Raw genomic sequence first — 18,791 nt, 5'->3', positions numbered from 1 at the left:
TCCTTTAAATGGTTTTTGACATTGTTCCAAAATATCGTTAATTGCAATAAGAAATACAGTTATACTTAACACCGATCCTTGGGGGACTTCGTTTTCCTGCATTCGAGTTAATGATAGTGTTCCATTTGCTCGTACCTTAAATGTTCTGAGTTAAAGAAAATTTTGAATAAATTTTGGGAATTGTCTAATAATACCCCCGTAGTGAAGACTTCAATCGTAGGCTTTTTTTATATCTCAGAAAATAGCCAGACAGTGTTGTTTGTTAATGAGTGCTTAGTGAACTTCAAGATCAACTAGGTTATCCGTCGTTAATTTATTTTGACGAAAGCCGTTCTGCTCCGTTATAAGTAGTTTTTTATCTTCCAGAAACCATGTAAGGCGACGGTTTATAATCTTGTCGAATAGCTTATAGGTTGACGACGTTAGGGATATTAGTCTCTAGGACTAGGGATCTGTTTTTCGTTTTTGAGGTTTAGGGATTGGGATAATATATGATTCTGAGCAAGACTTTGGAAAGTCACATTTGGTTGTCACTTGACAGTTGAAAGTCACTTTGGAAAGTGCTGTATCCACATTTGGCTCAAAACACTAAGGAGGTATGTTCTAGCGTTTGTGCTTAGTTTTTGGAGAAAAATTATTAGTATATCATCTGGACCCGGAGAAGAGTTTTTTATGCCAAACAATGCATCCCCCCCCCCCCCCCCATGAAACACTTACCTTAACAAAAGCAGCAGCTACCAAACTGAGAGTCACGCAGAGAAGAATGGAGCGGTCCATGTTAGGAATAACTCTGCGAGACAGAATAACCAACGAAGACATCAGGAGAAGAACCGGAGTGACATCATCGAGAAGATAGCCAAACTAAAATGGAGATGGGCAAGACACATAGCCAGAATGACAGATGGGCGATGGACAAAGAGGTTATTGGAATGGAGGCCAAGGGAAGACAAAAGAAGCGTCGGTCGACCACCTACAAGATGGACTGACGATTTAAGAAGACTCAATAAAAACTGGATAAGGGCGGCGCAAGATAGACGGGGTTGGAAACATGAGGAAGAGACCTATGTTCAGCAGTGGACTCTTGAGGCTGGATGATAAATGCATCGTCCAGTTCTTCTGGTGAAATTGGAGTTCATGTAGTCATCCGTGTTCTCTGCAGTTATTAACTCCTTCTTTATTATATCTATTTATCAATTAATTAATATATCTATGTATATGTTTTAAGAAACTACTTCGGGCGTTTTGCTGTTTTCCAGATAGTTGACGAATTTTCCCCCATAATGCAGACAGGGGAGTAGAGTTGTTGATGGATGCCACGAAAGATTTCCAGTTTAGTTTTTTAGTTTGCTTAATCTGATATCTAGATTCGGCTCTTAGTTTTTTATATTCTATTTGATTTTTTGTAGTAGGACATCGTCTGAATTTGTTAAAAGCTCGCTTGTATTTTTTTATGTGTTGTGCCCTGCTTCTAATACTACCTCAGAGAATTGTAGAAAAGTTGAAGGTATGTTTGGGGACAGGGAGATATGGGAGTTTTTGGTTTACTTGGTCTGAGAAGAGTGTTTAACTAATTTATATTATAGCTATAATATACATATTTTGTGCCATATGAAATTACAAAATTACTTCATATTATGATTGATTTATTACTGATCATACCTAATTCTTTTAAACTTTAAATAATTATTGTATGACATCAATACATCACAAGGCATCCAGATTTTTACACAGAAATTCATATAAACATTTTTTAACTAAGTTTTGTATATATATAAATATATATATATATATATATATATATATATATATATATATAATATATATATATATTATATATATACATATATATATATATATATATATATATATATATATATATATATATAGATATATATATATATATATATATATATATATATATATATATATATATATATATATATATATTAGATCGTATGAACTGAGAGACAGACCATATATATAAAAATAGTTATTATAAATCATTAAATCATTAGTAGGGTTGAGTACCTGTGCATAATTTTACAGTTGCGGTTGAATGGTAATAACACGTTTTGTCAATATAATTCTAGATATTTTTCGCACAAGTAGAGGTCATAAAACATAGAATACAATACTATTTGTCCTTAATTATTATATGATATTCTTTGTGTACATTTATTTTAAATCGCATTAAACTATTTTCCAAATGTTAGTTAATCGGGAGATTCTTGTCGGTGTGACAATAATTTGCACGTCGTGTTATGGTCAATTACTTAAATAGAAAAATTATTGTTATAAAAATAAACTATAATGTGGTTACATCATTTACACTTTTTTTTTTGGTGATATGCTTCAAGACACTTTAAGTTGTTAGCAGTTTTTAATTTGTATCTCGTCTTGAGGCCATTCAACTATGGTGTGAATGTAATCTACAATAATTCAAATTTTTACTATATAGTATTTTCAGAAATATTCTTTTATTTGTTTTTAGCCCATTCTAAGAACCTGAAAATAGCGATTTATAGAGCAATAAATAAATTACTCCAGAAAACAGATGTATAGATCTACGAGTCTAGTATCTACGGTATTTAAAAACACTAAACTATGATAAACGGAAACGGCTTTGAGCCATTTACATCAGGTAGTTTGAAATAGAAATATTACAAAGAGTAAAGACAAATAAAAGAATATTTATCTTTAATCCAAGAGCTTTTCTAAATCGAGGAAATATAGGTTAGTTGATTTGATTATCAACATTTTCAGCGTATTATACCGATTATGGTGCAGCCTCCCTTACACAGTCGTTCTCCATTCCTGTCCACGATTGTCATATTCGATTTTTTGTGCCATATTGTACCGGCTCATGTCCTTATGTTATAGTCTCATCTTAAATTTAGACGTCTTCTTGACACCTCGTGGATACCACAGTGTATTTCTAGTGGACCATCTATTGTCAGTTCTTCTCGCTTATTATCCCTCCCACTGCCATTTTAAAGATTTAATTCTCTGGATTACATCAGTGACCTTGGTTTTTGGTCTGATTCATTCTATCTGATCTGATTCTTTTTCGATATCTCTTTGTTATACCAAGCATTCATCGCTCCATTGTGGAGCTTTTTACTTTTAATGTCTAAGTTTCGCAGCCGTATGTCATGATTGGTGGTATACACTTATCGAATGCTTTTTTCTTCAGGTGGAGTGGCATCTTCAACTTAAATATACCTGCACTTCTACCAAAAGATGCCCAAGCCAGTTTGATTCTTCTGTTAATTTCTGGGAGTGAGAATCCAGATTTATGTATTAATTGTTCCATATATACATACTCGTCTACTGTATCAAGTGTAGTGTTGTTTATTATTAGATTTAGAACATTCACTAGCTCGTTGTACATGATTTTCGTTATTGTCAATTTCATTTTTAGACCAACTTCATGCTAACTGCATTTAGGTCGGTTATATGTTTTTGTAGTTCTGCAGAATTATTAGCAATCAGAACGATGTCGTCTGCAAATCTTAGATGGCTAAGGTATTCTCCATCAATAAATAGCCCTTTGTTCTGCCAATTCATTTTGCTGAATATATTTTCTAGAAATGCAGTGAAGAGCTTTGTTGATATTGTGTCGCCTTGTTGGACGCCTTTGGTAGTAAGAAATTCTGTCTCTATGTACGGTTTGTCAATGCCTTGGTTGGTCAAAGCTTCTATTACTGCCTTGGGATATATAGAATCAAAAGCCTCCTCGAAATATATGAGGGTTAATGCTAGTGGTATTTCGTATTATTTAGCTCTACTCATTAGTTCTCGAAGCGTATGGATATGATCTAGGGTATTGAATCCACTTCTGAAGCCAGGTTGCCCTCTTGGCTGTGGAGCATCAAATGCATTTGTTAATCTGTTGTTGATGATCTTTGTAAATATCTTATATAAAATTGGTAGTAGACTTATAGGTCTGTAGTTTTTAATATTCACTTTGCTATTTTTCTTAGGAATGAAAATTGTGTTTGCTGTATTTATGTGGTCTGGTATGCATCTTGATCTTAGGCAGTTCGTAAATATACCTGCTAAGATTTTCCAGATTTTTTTTGCCAGCGTATTTAAGCAGTTCCACTGTTATGCCATCTATTACAGCTGCTTTATCAGTATCACTTTCTATTGTTGTAATTTTGTCGATTCTACCTTTGTCGAAAGGACTTCTGGTACAGTTGCTTAGATAAATTCTATTAATTTCTCAGCCTTTGTTTCTCAACACCATCTAAAATATCTCAGTATGATATTGAGGAAATTCGAATCTGGTGTAAACGTAGTCTACAATAATTATAATTACTTTGATTTATTCTTTTAGTCACTCTTCAGTACATCTGTCTTCCAGAAACAAATACTTCGTTGTATAGAGAGTGGCGTGTTGGACTACAAGCCCATCGGATATTTTTAATGGGTTATTGGATCCACACTGAATCCCATATAAATCAATACTACAATATTTAATAACAACTTTAGAGACTATGCCGCCAATTCTCATATAAATATCTCAATGTTAATCAGTTCAAATTTCTAAATTCTAAATTCTCAATCAGTATACAAAGCAATGGGGGTTCAAACTAAGTGTTGCGCCTTAGATCCACCTCTGTCTCAGCAAAAATGTACAAAAAATTGCAAAAAAATCAATATATATACCAATCTGAACCTATGTGTATAAATGCGTACTGTCTCAAATTGCCAAAAATTGGGAATAAGTGTTCCGAAAATAAAAAATTTTCCCTACTCCTGGTATCAATATTTTTGTACGGCATTAGGTCGCAGGTCATTATTTTTGTATTACCTGCCTAAGTTATAAATTCCATACAAAAATGTTTAGCCAAAAAAAGCTTACCCCCTTGAGTGGTAAGTTTATCTTACCTGTGACTCTCCGATAAGAATTGACGGCATAATTTTTAAGTTGATATACATATTCTAGTGTAACATTTTTTTTATAATTAAAATAGTAAATGCTTTTTTAATCCCTTTACCCCTGTTGCTAATACACCCATGGCCGTATCCGCGAATAGATCTGCTGGTGGGCTTCGCTTACCCTTATCAAATTTTATTGGAACCTACCGACTATCACGGGTTTCGCAATGTACGGATGGTCGTACTCATTCAAAAGAAGCCGAAATAGAATATTTTATGGCAGAGCTGTGATTAATCTTTTTCGGTTTCACTCGGCCCTTTTTGAACTTTGGTAAACAAAGTCGTAAAAGCTCTTTACGCTATCATTTTGAAAGAACCTAATTCAAAAGATTTTATCTTTTCTCACGTTTCCAACTAGAAGAGTCCCGTTACTTACCTATAACTTTTCTATGTTCGGGTATCTACCTAGAGATGGAAAAAGCTTGACGTTCTTTTAGGCAAGTTGACATTTTTGACTGGGGATATCCCACTTTTTTTTTGGGAAGCTTATTAAATTTTGACAGGAGGAAAGGGACTCTGGGAAGGGCAGTCTTCGAGTAAAGACGCTTGCTTATCTTACCGTTCTCTGTGAATTTTTTCTTTAAGTGTGTATACACTTAAATATTTGAAATATCTTAATCTAATACCATATTAGATTAACTGTTGTTATAAAATATATTTATTTTAATTAACTTCAGTGCTGGATACTAGTAAAGTATAGTAGAATCAGTGAAATAGTGCAGCAGTCATCGAGATTTATTTTAAGTTATCGTAATCATATTACCTTTAATTATCTGGACGAATAATATTGTAATAATATTATCCAATCCTGGACGAATCTGCGTCTACCATTTCCTCACCTGTAGTTAAGGTTAACTACCGATTGAACAATTCAATTAGAAGAACATTTAATATTTTCATACGAACTTTCAATCAGTTATTAAGAACTTCTCACAAATAATAATTACGAACATTCCATATTCAGTACGAACAGTTATTAATTAAACTAAAACCAGTGCGATATAGACAGTTAACTTACAACCAAGTGCAGGTTGGTTTCATTTTGATAATACTTGTATACTAATAATACTTGTTTTGATAATTCTTGTAATCTTTTTGTATTCGTTTAAATTTAAATTTAATTAATTTTGTTTCATTTGCATAATTGCTACCCATTTTTAAATGCACTGTAGCCGTTATCTCGAGATAAGCCCATAAACAGCGAAGAGAAACTTCTTTAATCAGCTTAAGTTGCAGTTTTTTAAAGATTACCAGGCTGTCTTCGCTGATAATTTAATTTGTGCATGATTTTATTATATTGTATCTGTAAAGGTATTTCTTGATCAGAATACTGTTTATTTCCATATATGTATACAACCATTTATTAATTGATGGTGCGTTTTTTTAACTTGTTTACATTCAGCCGAGTATTTAAGTGTGATGTTGAATATATTGTTTTGTTTTATCCATGAATTTTATTTCTCCAGTCGTATTAAGTTTCCTGATAAAATAATACTTCTAAATATTTGCTTATTACATTAAGTTATTATTATACCTTCGACCAGGAGAAAGATCAGGCTGATTAAGTTTCGTAGGTAAATAGGTGGACGGAGTACACCTAATATATTTATTATTTGTTTATGTAGTGTGTTGACAAAATGTATTTAATAATTAACTGTTGATATCTTTCCTTGGATTCGGTCTCAGAACCTAAATATCGTTCCTTATCTCTTTTCGTTTCTACGGTTTCTTAACTTACCCCTTGAACCCCGAAAAGTTAAGTGGCGCTCTTTTTCTATCTTATCTTTTCTTTGGTAATTTTAGCTATCTATCTTTTTGTTTATTTCTGTATCTTTTCTAATATATCTTATCCTGCCCTATCTTTACGTATTTCGTCCGTTGGACCTATTCCCGGTTCCAAAAGCTAGTTTCGAACCCACGACTCGCTCTCTACCAACCATCTGGCTACCGTCCGCAGTGTCTCCATTGGTGACCTTTCTACCACCATCCAAAAAAGGTTTCTGAGGTTACAGTAGTATTGTTTTATATGTGATTCATTCTGGGTCAAATGACTTATTAAAAATCTCCCAAGGGCTTGTAGACTATATTGTCTACCAGAAAGCATTAGTAACCATCTTTTCGTTTTACAAGTCTATCTTCGTTCACATAACGACATGCTTCAGTCTAGTTTGACTCATCAGAGAATAGTAGAATCGAAGATAAACTCGAAACAGGAAAGGTAGAATTCCGAAGTTAAGTTTCCAAAGAGGATGATTTGGTGTATTCAAATGATGCTGCCGAGTTTTTTGAAGAACTGAATTTTCCAGAAAAATATGAAGAATAAAGACTTTTATTGATGCCCTTAAGATTAGTTTGAAAGCCATTTTAAAATCTTACTTATGCAAACAAAAATATTCTCAATTTTAGATTCGCACATACATTTTTTTCCGAAAATCTGGATGCCGTATAAGATAAGCATGGTTAAAGATTTTACCAGGATATATTGCACATTGAAAGGGGCTACAATGGAAATTGGTCAGCAGTTTTGCTGTTGATCGATTGTTGATTTTCGTCGATTACTGTCGATTGTTGTCGATTGTCATAATGAGATATATTTAATGACACTTTCATGAGCTGTACGTGAAAAACTAGCATTTTTTAATGTAAAACTTAAACATAGTGCTTTATACCTTTTTACAGTTGTTACTCTAATAATATAATTTTTGATTAAATAAAGATTATATGAAAAATATAAATGTGCCGTATTTATTCCGCTGTACTTATGTAAGTGACCATTTTGGAATGTAATTTTCCTCGTCACGACAGATTTGCTTGAAAATTTGGATTTAGGTTCCTCTTACCCTCTTCTTCACTTTTGGACTTGAGCCCAGGGTTGCTTTGAAATGGATAAATGACTAATTATGTGCAACTTTTATTCTAGAAATTTTTTTCAAAAGTCAATTCAAAATAAAGTTAATACTTTTTGAAATAATTTCAAGTGAAAATGTTCATTTTTCAAAATAAAAACCACGTTTTTACGACTGTTTTTCACAAATAAGTCAAAAAGTAAGTATTTAGTAAAAAAAATATTCTTAGCAAATGTGCAGCTTATAAAAAAAACTAAACATGGTGTAAAAATAAAGTCAGTATACCCAGTAGAGAGTTGTAGCTTATGAAAAGTAGGTTCTTATTGGTCAAATCCCAAATCAAATATTTCAACGTGAAATAAACAAAAAATAAAGCATATTTCAGAGGAAACTTATCAAAACATTTAAAAGTTTGTATACAAAACCTTATTTTTGTTTCTTTTAAAGTTTCTAGCATTAAAATTAACCGAGTTTCGCTCAAAATAAAGTCGGTCCCGTTTTTTTGGTAACAGCATCGTGAAAATCATCCCCCAATTAACACCCCAAATAACATTATTCATTACAGCTTTAAAATTTACTGTATTTATATATTGTTTATATGATCTGTGAGTTTAACCAGTTTAAAGTGATTATTTAAAACAAATGGATTTAAAGTAAAAACAAAATTTAAATTTTGAAAAAAATGCATTTTTTTCAAAATAACTTAAATGTTTTTTGTTTTTCTGTAAGAAAAAATTTGGTTAATATATTGCTGTTCAAAGTTTGCATACAGTCGTGATTAGTAACTCGTTCAAGCGCTTTTAACTACAACCCTTTTAAAATAAATTAGAAAAATTATTTAAAAGATCTTATTGTCCTTAAAAAACCCACAAAAACGTTTTTTGAGTACCTCATAGCTTAAAAGCTAAATAATCACATATTAGTTAGCTTTTATAAGTTATAGTTAGAGTTAGAGTTATGAGTAAAAAACGAATCACATATTTTGGGAGATATCAGAACGCGTATACTGGAGCATTGTAACATAAACATAATGTGCTATCAAGGCACAGACATAATTTCACCCATTTTTAATCATGAACTGATCAAGAGTAGTAAATCGATGTGAAGAACCGCTATTTTATGACGCTACCCGTGACGATGTCATCGTGTGGCGCTATAGATAGTACAGTATAGGACAGTATAGAAGCTAAAAAAAAAACGATTTTTTTTAAAATTACAAAAATACAATTATTGCTACATTAAAAAAAAATTAAAAAATTGTATATTTGAAAATAGTAAACACAGTGTGCATATTACATGACACATAAGAAAAATAGAAGCGTTGGAAATGTGGTGTTACAGAAGAATATTAAAAATTCAGTGGGTTCAAACGATTACCAATGCTGAGGTACTACGACGTCTAAATAAGGAGTTAGAAATTATGAACAGCGTAAAAAGAAGAAAACTAGAGTATTTGGGTCACATAACCAGAGGAGAAAAATATGAGCTGCTGAGAATTATTATGCAAGGAAGGATCCAAGGAAGAAGAAGCATAGGAAGAAGACGCATCTCCTGGCTGAGGAACCTTAGAGAATGGTTTAACTGTAGTTCACTACAACTTTTCAGAGCTGCAGCCAACAAAGTGACCATGGCCGTTATGATATCCAACCTCCGATAGGAGATGGAACTTTAAGAAGAAAGAAGAACAACTTTGACATTTACATTTTTATTTACACTTTTATTATCTCGGAAACCTAATCAACATCCCTTTAAATATTACCTTTCCCTAATAAAAATGTAAATAATTTAAAAAATTATTCACTATAAAAAATATACAAACTCATCATATTTTAAGAAAATATACTCAAAAATGGTTGAATATACTGGGTATTCCATTTATAAAACACAACTTTGGTTCCTTTCGTTGTTCTGACTGACCCTGTATAATCGAAAATAATTTTAAATTATAGGTGTCTTTGACATACAGTTTTATTTCGACAAACGCCTGTTTGTATTATTTATTTTTCACTCTATGTGTTATAGTTCTAATAGAACCAATTGTATAATTGAAAGTTATAACCAAATAGCGTATAAAAATAGAACCTTGCAAATTACATAAAATGCCGTTAAAGTATGTTCATTTTGTCTTATATTTAATATCTTTTCAAAGTTTTCCAGATTTTCTCTACGAATACATGCAACCAATTGTGCCATTTATCACTACAACATTTTTAGGTCAATGGAACTATTACTTTAAATGAAAACATAGCGGACAATGGTGGAGTAAGGGAAGCATACGGAGCTCTGAAAAAAATGATGCTGAGAAAAAATATCACTAAAGGAACAAAAGATTTTACTCCGGAACAAGAATTTTTCATCGGATTTGGGACAGTAAGTATGATCATTGTAGAAAGTTTATAAAACTTTTATTGATTTTTTTCTGAAATGCCGATAACTCGAAAAATATTTGCTCAAATGGGTAATTTTTATTAAATTAAAATAATATTTTATTGCAATAATAAAATTATAGTAGATAAAGTACGTCCTCGCCCCAGATTACGACTCAGAACGTTCTCATAAAAATAAATAATAGCATTTAAGGTTCTCAAAACCTGAATTATTAGTCGTATAGTCAGGGACATTTACGTCATTATTATAGTGGGTGATATTTATGTCACCTAAGCAATAGCATTTAAAATTATCATACAATAGTTAATTTTATTTATAATCAATAACAAAAATAATCATACAGAATAATGTAGGCTTAATTTGATTATTCGATTTGCGTATCAAATAGGGATAGAACCTCATTTAGTCCGCCTCTTCTTCTTTGGTACATGACGGCCTGTGTTTTGTCAGGATTGACAGGTATCTTCCACTGAATACACCAATCTTGTATTTCGTTAAGTGCCCTTCGTGGGTGTCTTGTTGCTAGATCTGGGTTGGTACTGCTAATAGCTATCGATGTATCGTCTGTGTATAGACTTAGCAACGATCTGGGTTCGGTTGGGGTGTCTGCTGTGTATATGGTGCATAGATATGGGTTGGCTCTATCCGAACTCTGAACCTTCTGTCGGCTAGGTATGACGAGAGAAGACATGTTATCGCCTCACTATAACTATATTGATTCATTTTATACAGCAGGCCGTCGTGCCAGACTGTCGAATGCTTTACTGACATCTTGAAAGGCGGCTACTGTATATTTCTTTTCATTGAACCCTTTTGTGATATATTCCGCTAGACGAAGTACCTGAAGTTCACATGAGTGTTCGGATCTGAATCCGAATTGTTCTTCAGGTATTGTTCCGATTTCTTCTGATTCTTGTTTTAGTCTAGCTAGTATGACCCGCTCTGCAATTTTGCTTATTGCTGGTACTAAGCTTATCGGCCGCTAATTCTGTGGAAATGTGACAGTTTTCCCTGGTTTTTGAAGTTATACTTATATACGCGCGCTCCACGTTGGAAATTTGTATGGGAGTGAATCTGTGAAACCATTACATATGTAAGATAATGAGTAAGAGAGAGACAGAAGATATATTTTCTTTCTCTTCCTCTCTCGAATATAAAAATGTTCCTTTTGTATATATAATTTAATATTATACATATTATATAAAGATATATATATATATATATATATATATATATATATATATATATACATTATAATATTATACATATAATAAAATATTTATTAATATTATTATTTATGTGATATGTTTTGTATTATTTATTAAATGTTCATAATTATATTATTCTTTTGTATTTCAAAATAATAATCTCAATAAATCACTGTATGATCCAGAACTGTCAATTTTGAAATACATTTGTGTTATGTCCTCGGTAGTGTAGTAGTCAGTATCCCCGACCGTCACGCGGGAGACCGGGGTTCGATTCCCAGTCGGGGAGGACTTTTTTATTAATGTTATTACATTATTGTCATTTCTAAATACTTATGGATATTGCATTTTAATTTGTATTTTATTATTATATGGAATTATGTTGCACTGTATTGTAGTGTATTTTTTTATGTATATTATTGTCATTTTTAAATACTTATGAATATTGCAGTTTAATTTGTATTGTATTATTATATTATTAACAAAATAAACAATGAATTTTACTGCAGAGTATGTGTAAAAAAATTTTGCATTCAACTCCTTTCATACATATATGAAAATAAAAATATACATTTTCATCAAAATATTGATTTAATCCATCATTGTTAGTAAGTTGGTATTAATTCTGTTTCTCTTTCTGCTATGTCTTACCTATAAAATTACATATGTAATGATTGTGCAGATTGCCTCCCAAATAAATTTGTAACGGCGAATGCGTGTATAGAAGTGTAACTTCCACCGGCAGTCCCACTGGACTGCCACACCGGTTTTTTTGATCACTATTACGTGAGCTTCCTTTCATCTGCCAGGAACATGTCTTAATCTTAGGATGTGGTTGATTACATTTATTACGTATACTATTGCTTTTGCTGACAGATTCTTCAGAGCTCTATTCGTAATATGGTTGGGTCCTGGAGCTTTTTTTGGCGTTAGTACGCTTGATCAACTGTCTGACTTCTTCAGGGAAGGTATGTTGCCCATTCTCATGTTTATTGTCCTGTATCTTTTTTTTTACTTTTTCTGTGAAGTCGAGTTCTTCATCAGGATGATAATTTTTCCTACATCCTCTTTCTAGCGTGTTTTTCATAACTTACGCTTTGTCTTCTTCTGCGTGCACTTTCCGTTTCCATTCCATTTTCTCCATGTAAGGGTGGAATCGGTTTTTATCTTTTCTTAGTATTTTAGATAGCTTCCAGAACGCAGATTTATTTGGGTTTAGTTGCTGGATATGTGCGTCAGCATTTAAAGCATACGAATTAAGTCGGAAATTTACTCCACGCAACAGCAAGTCACAGAAAGTTTCTACTGCTCTGATCACGGATTATACTATAAAATTTCACCTTATCTAATAAATAAATAGAATGTAAAATGTTAGTTTTGCTTTAAAATTTTGGTGCAGAATTACATCTACGTTTGAAGTAGCTTAAAAAATTCTTTTAATCTCATTAGTGATTACTAAATAAATAAACAATTTAAAAAAAAATATTTTCTTGTCGATTTATCTTGGCCAATTGTGAAAATTCTGGTTTAAACCGATGTTCATTAAAATTAACATTATATTTGTTCAATCAATCTATAGTCTCTGATTTTAACCATTTAGCAGAACGTTGTTTATTTATGATTTCACTATGGCAGTGCGTTGTCCATGACAATCAAAATTGGGTGTTCTAAATTAGGAAGTAATTGTGTACTTATCCATTTAGTAAATATTGTACTATTCATTTCACCTTGATAATCTGCAGTCGAGAATTTGCAACAAAATAACAAACTGGCTTATGAAATACAACCTTTGGCTGAACCGGCACGAACCACAATAAATCTTTTTTCATCCTAATCATCTGGTTTACGTACAATTCTGCTGTTGTCATCCTGCCATGACATCATTTTATTTTCCCCAGAAAAAATCCACGTTTCGTCTAAAAATACAACTTCTTGTGGATACGTACTATTTCTGTTTTCCATGCATTTACGTAAGAAACACGCTCATTGTGCTGCGATATGAGTTCTTTCAATTAAAGCTCTTCGATGATTATCTTTTTTAAATTTAAAGCCCAAATCTTTTAATATTCTTCTCAAGGATGTTTTACTTGTAGAAACAATTTCTTTACCCTGCAGCTCATTGATCAACGCTTCACGAGATATGTTTCTCTAAAAAGTTATTTATTTTATCATATAACATATAACATCATGTTATATGTTATATATCATTCGGATACATATAACATCATGTTATATATCATATAACGATATAACAAAATCAGAAATCAAAGAAGCCCTGAAGAAAATGAAAAATAATCGAACCCCGGGTGAAGATGGAATAGTATCAGAAGCACTAAAAATTGGAGGGGATGTATTACTTGAAAAAATTAAACAACTTTTCAATATCTGCCTTCATAGCGCCAATATTCCAACAGACTGGAACAACGCTACTATGATTCTATTACACAAAGCAGGAGACAAAGCAAATTTAGAGAATTACAGACCGATTAGCCTCCTCAGCCATATATATAAGTTGTTTACGCGAATACTAGTTAAGAGAATGGAAAGAAAATTAGAGACTTATCAACCAAGGGAACAGGCAGGATTCCGAAAAAGTTACGGAACAAATGACCATCTACAAAGTATACAAACCCTAATAGAGAAAGCAGTGGAATACAATAAACCTCTAGTTCTAATATTTATCGATTTTCACAAAGCCTTTGACAAAGTTGAGCTAAGCAAAATATTACAGGCGCTTAAAGAATGCAGGCTAGATTATAGATATACTAAATTATTATACAAAATATACCTGCAGGCAACAACCACTGTCAGATTACATACTAACAGTAATCGCATAAAAATAGAACGGGGGGTTAGACAAGGAGACCCAATGTCACCTAAACTTTTTAATACGGTGCTAGAACATGCTTTTAAGAATTTGGATTGGATGACAAAGGGAATAAAAATAGATGGAGAATATCTAAACAACTTACGTTTCGCCGATGATATACTTATAATAGCTGAAGATCTAGGTATGGCAAGAGAGATGGTACAGGAACTCATTGTGGCTACAGAAAGTGTAGGTTTAAATATAAATATCTCGAAAACAAAAATCATGATCAATTTGGTACCCAACCAGAACATCAGTATTGGTGGGAAAGAAATAGAACTCGTAGATAGATATAAATACCTGGAACATGAAATTATGTTTGGCAGGGATAACCAGACTCATAAACTGAAGAGAAGAATCGGCCTTGGGTGGGCAGCATTTGGAAAATTGAGAGAAACTTTTAAAAGTGAGCTGCCCACATGCCTAAAGAGAAAGGTATTTGATCAGTGCGTCCTCCCAGTCTTGACGTACGGAGCAGAAATACTTACCTTAACAAAAGCAGCAGCTACCAAACTGAGAGTCACTCAGAGAAGAATGGAGCGGTCCATGTTAGGAATAACTCTGCGAGACAGAATAACCAACGAAGACATCAGGAGAAGAACCGGAGTGACTGACATCATCGAGAAGATAGCCTAAAATGGAGATGGGCAGGACACATAGCCAGAATGACAGATGGGCGATGGACAAAGAGGTTATTGGAATGGAGGCCAAGGGAAGACAAGAGAAGCGTCGGTCGACCACCTACAAGATGGACTGACGATTTAAGAAGACTCAATAAAAACTGGATGAGAGCGGCGCAAGATAGACGGGGTTGGAAACATGAGTAAGAGGCCTATGTTCAGCAGTGGACTCTTGAGGCTGGATGATGATGACGATGATAACATGTTAAGTCCTACTGGTAATTCTCAACAGAAAGTTGGTTTACATATGCTTGTCATCATTAAAGCTTTATAATAGTATTCATTTGAAAATTGTACTTTTTGTACCTCTTGAACAGATGACAACGGTTCCAACGATCCCCAATTCCTTTTTTCTAATTCGTACTCGATTACATTTAAAAACGAGTTCTTGTGCTTGTGAGGTAAGAGTTTTTCCAGGCATGGCTAGTGGTTTACCTCTAAAAAGACGCTTAGAAACGGCATATACCGACTAATTTTTTCTTGCATTTTTACCGCACCAAACCTTTGTTTTCTCGATTGTATATATTTTTCAAGTTCAAATGTATGTTTTTTTAATTTTTCCAAGTGGGCCGGAAATTTGTTTTTGTTGATAATTGATGTCAACATTTACGAAATGTATCAATGCCGTACAGAAATTTTTGATCGTAATATCCCACCTATTAGAGGGAAATTAATTTTCCTCTAAAAACATATGTACCTTGAAAAATGTACGGTATGTCCAAAAATGTTATTATTGTATGCAACTAAATTTAAATTAGTGTGTTTCATACTGGCTCGAATCATCTCCCTTGTACTACTTTAAAGTAGAGGGGTACGCCCTAGATTTCTCACCCCTGTACCAGCCGATATGTACTGCACTGCAAAAAAAAATCAAGTCTCGTCCAGATAATAAATTTCTCGACAATCACTGCCATGTTGTGAAATTTTTTCGATATACTCATTCCTCCATTTTATTAGGCGGCTACTTTCCATTATGGTTTGTCTCTTATTGACAGCTTTATATTTAAAACATTTTTGGTCAAAAATCTTCCCAAAGTCTTTGTGAAACAATCATCAACAATATGTTTTTCTTTTAATTTTGCCATAATATTGTTTAGGTTAGGCATAACTTTAGCTGCATACATATTATTATATATTGTCTCACTAATAGGTTCCAAGAGGTGAGGTTGATTTTTTTTAGAGCTTCCCAAATCCTTTTTTGCTGTTCTACTTTTCGAACCTGTCTTTATTAAACGGTACACTGTTGCACAAGAATTTTTTTTAAAACCGCCGATTGCTTAACAGCTTCATATTTGGTCATTTTTTTTTTAGAAAGTCCATCAAATACATGTAACACCATATTTTGCTCAGCTACATACAAATTCTTCCTTTGCTGAGTACTTGGTCCCGCACTTTCATCTTCATCTTCTAAATTATCCGAAGGTTCATTTTCGTCAGGTAAACGCACATCACTTTCCCATGGCCGCCACATATTTTTCTTTGGAAATATACCGGAAATATAAAATTCTTTGTAAATTTTTATTTAGGTCAACCGCAGGAATTTCTCTTAATTATTTTTAAATGTTATAAACAAAGACATCATATTTTTGATAACATTTCACAAAAATATTAAATGACGATGATTTGGAATAAGTTTTACTTCTTTTTGTGTATATCAATAATTAGTGTTGACGAACCCACAAAACAAAATGTCTACTTATTTTCGTAACTAAAAAATATTTTATTTTGTCAGTCCTAAGTTTAGAAAAAAGATGAACGCAAGTATTTTCTAATAGTATATTGCGAGATTGTTTACTGCTAAAAACTATTGGTCCGATCAATTTGTAAAAACATTTAAACAAACTAATAATTCAAAATTCAACACTGCTCCGGTAATTTTATTTGAATGTTGGATAAAGGTTAGTACAACCCTGTAAGGTCTCTCTAGAAGTCTGTGTTACAATAGGTATCAATAGCGGATTATCAGAAGGTTGGTCTTTAAAATTTCGCACAGATCTTGTCCCTCACTATACCTACCTAAGAAATATGTTTGGCCAAAGTGCCCCCCCTTGAGTGGTAACTTTTCCTTACTTGTGTAGTCACCTGTACCGATAAAAATTGACAACATAGTTTCTAAAGTTAATATTACATATTGTAGTATTGATTTATATGTGCTTCATGCTGGGTCAAATGACCCATTAAAAATGTCCTACGGGCTTGTAGTCTATAATGATGATTGCCTCACTTTATTTATCGTTTGAGAGTTGTTTTATTGCCATATCGATAGTTGACGAGAATGTTATAGATTCTCAAAATACGAATAAAACAAAACAAGAGATCGTGATGAAGAAAAGAAAGTTGCTGAGTAATAACAAATTATTCAAATCGACTAAAGTGAAACATGGAGGGATAAACAGAGAGATTAAAAATAATTCTCACTAAAACTTAATTAGAGTTTCAAATTTTTTTATGGTAAATTTAGTGAGAGTTCGAAATATTGTTTTCGACCATAAATCAATCGAGAGCTATAAGGTGTATGGATACATTCATGTATTGCGTTGTTTCAGCACTGAAAATCTCCAAATGTCCAATCAGGTTGCTGGGTTTTGGATACTGAGCCCGTTTTAACATATAGGAGATTTCTGGAGCGATCCTCTACGTGTATATGTACAGTAAGAAGGTCTAGCATAACCTCTAAGGCTGCACCTTTTCTTTTATCAACACTAATAATACTGAAAGAGTAAATCAAAACTTTCTATGTGAATAATGAGAGTATAAAGTGTTTTATAATCAAAAATTTTAATTAGAATTTTCTTGAACTAGGTTTTAACACAGAAAAGTTTTATTTTTAAATGGTTTTAAATACAAATGTTATTTTAATATACTTTAATTCTTTATTTAAGCTGTGGTGTAACAATCCTTCCAATAACTATCTACAACAAATGTCCACTAACGAGCACGCTAATTCGAAATATAGAGTAAATGGAGTAGTTTCAAATATGGAGGAGTTTTCTGAAGCATTCAACTGTTCTGTAGGAAGCAACATGAATCCGTCCAATAAATGCAGGATCTGGTAAAGATTCGTTAAATAATTCTTAATTATTAAAATTATAATTAAATCCATGCGTTGCACGGAATGTAAATAAAAAATGTACAGAGTGTCTTAAACTTCTGGTCTAAAAAATTGTGAAAATATGTGTAATAAAAAAGTTTGCACAATTTATAAAACTCTTTTTATTTCTTTCCATATTCCCTTTTTTATACATACATTATGCGATCACGTATTTTTTATTATTTAGGCATATTTTAAAGCATCTGATATTCCGAGGATATAGTCCAGTCGTCAGAGACTTGACCCCTAAAAATCATATCAGCAAGCTGAATTTTGCCGAGAATATTAATTTTGGGTCCCCAAGAAAGATTAAAAAAAGTTTACCACTTTTACCCCCTGGCTTCTTTCTAAAACCCCCTCGTAGGGGGGTCATCATCATCATTGGCTCCACAACCCATGGTGGGTCTTGGCCTGCTCAAGAATCCAGATGTCTCCATTCTCTCCTATTCTTCGACTTGGCTTTCCAGTTTCGTACTCCCAACTCCTTAACCTCGTAGGGGGGTAAAAACGTAAAAAAATCGATTTGTCAAGAATCTGTACGCCGTAGAAAAAGATGTTTCAAATTAAAAATGTAGCTGACACAATTTTACACAAAAAAGTTTATAACAACTTTTTGTGTAAAATGAACCGTTCTCTCAAAAAGAACGCTTGAATCAACTGTCGATTTTTATTGTCAGTTTGGGCGATAATTAATGTTTGATGAAATTTTTATCAGCTCGACGGTAAAAATTCGATATCTTTTGATCCAAGTGTCCTATCGACAAA

At 32.7% G+C, this 18,791-nt stretch overlaps 1 protein-coding gene across 1 annotated transcript in view; it reads left to right on the top strand.

Annotated features, from left to right (window-relative positions):
* Window positions 1-18,142, top strand: part of LOC140434584 (neprilysin-11-like) — a 72,847-nt gene extending 54,705 nt beyond the window's left edge. The window contains exons 12-13 of the mRNA XM_072522953.1: window positions 10,005-10,160; window positions 17,818-18,142. Coding sequence (XP_072379054.1) covers window positions 10,005-10,160; window positions 17,818-17,991 — 330 coding nt within the window. The 3' untranslated portion in view covers window positions 17,992-18,142. The remainder of the gene's footprint in view (window positions 1-10,004; window positions 10,161-17,817) is intronic.
* The last annotated feature ends 649 nt before the right edge of the window (window positions 18,143-18,791 follow it).

This window comes from Diabrotica undecimpunctata, chromosome 2 (genome assembly GCF_040954645.1).
Source record: "Diabrotica undecimpunctata isolate CICGRU chromosome 2, icDiaUnde3, whole genome shotgun sequence".
Classification (NCBI taxonomy): Eukaryota; Metazoa; Arthropoda; class Insecta; order Coleoptera; family Chrysomelidae; genus Diabrotica; species Diabrotica undecimpunctata.
Note: the sequence above shows the minus strand (reverse complement) of the source record. Positions and strands in the feature narration are given on the sequence as shown.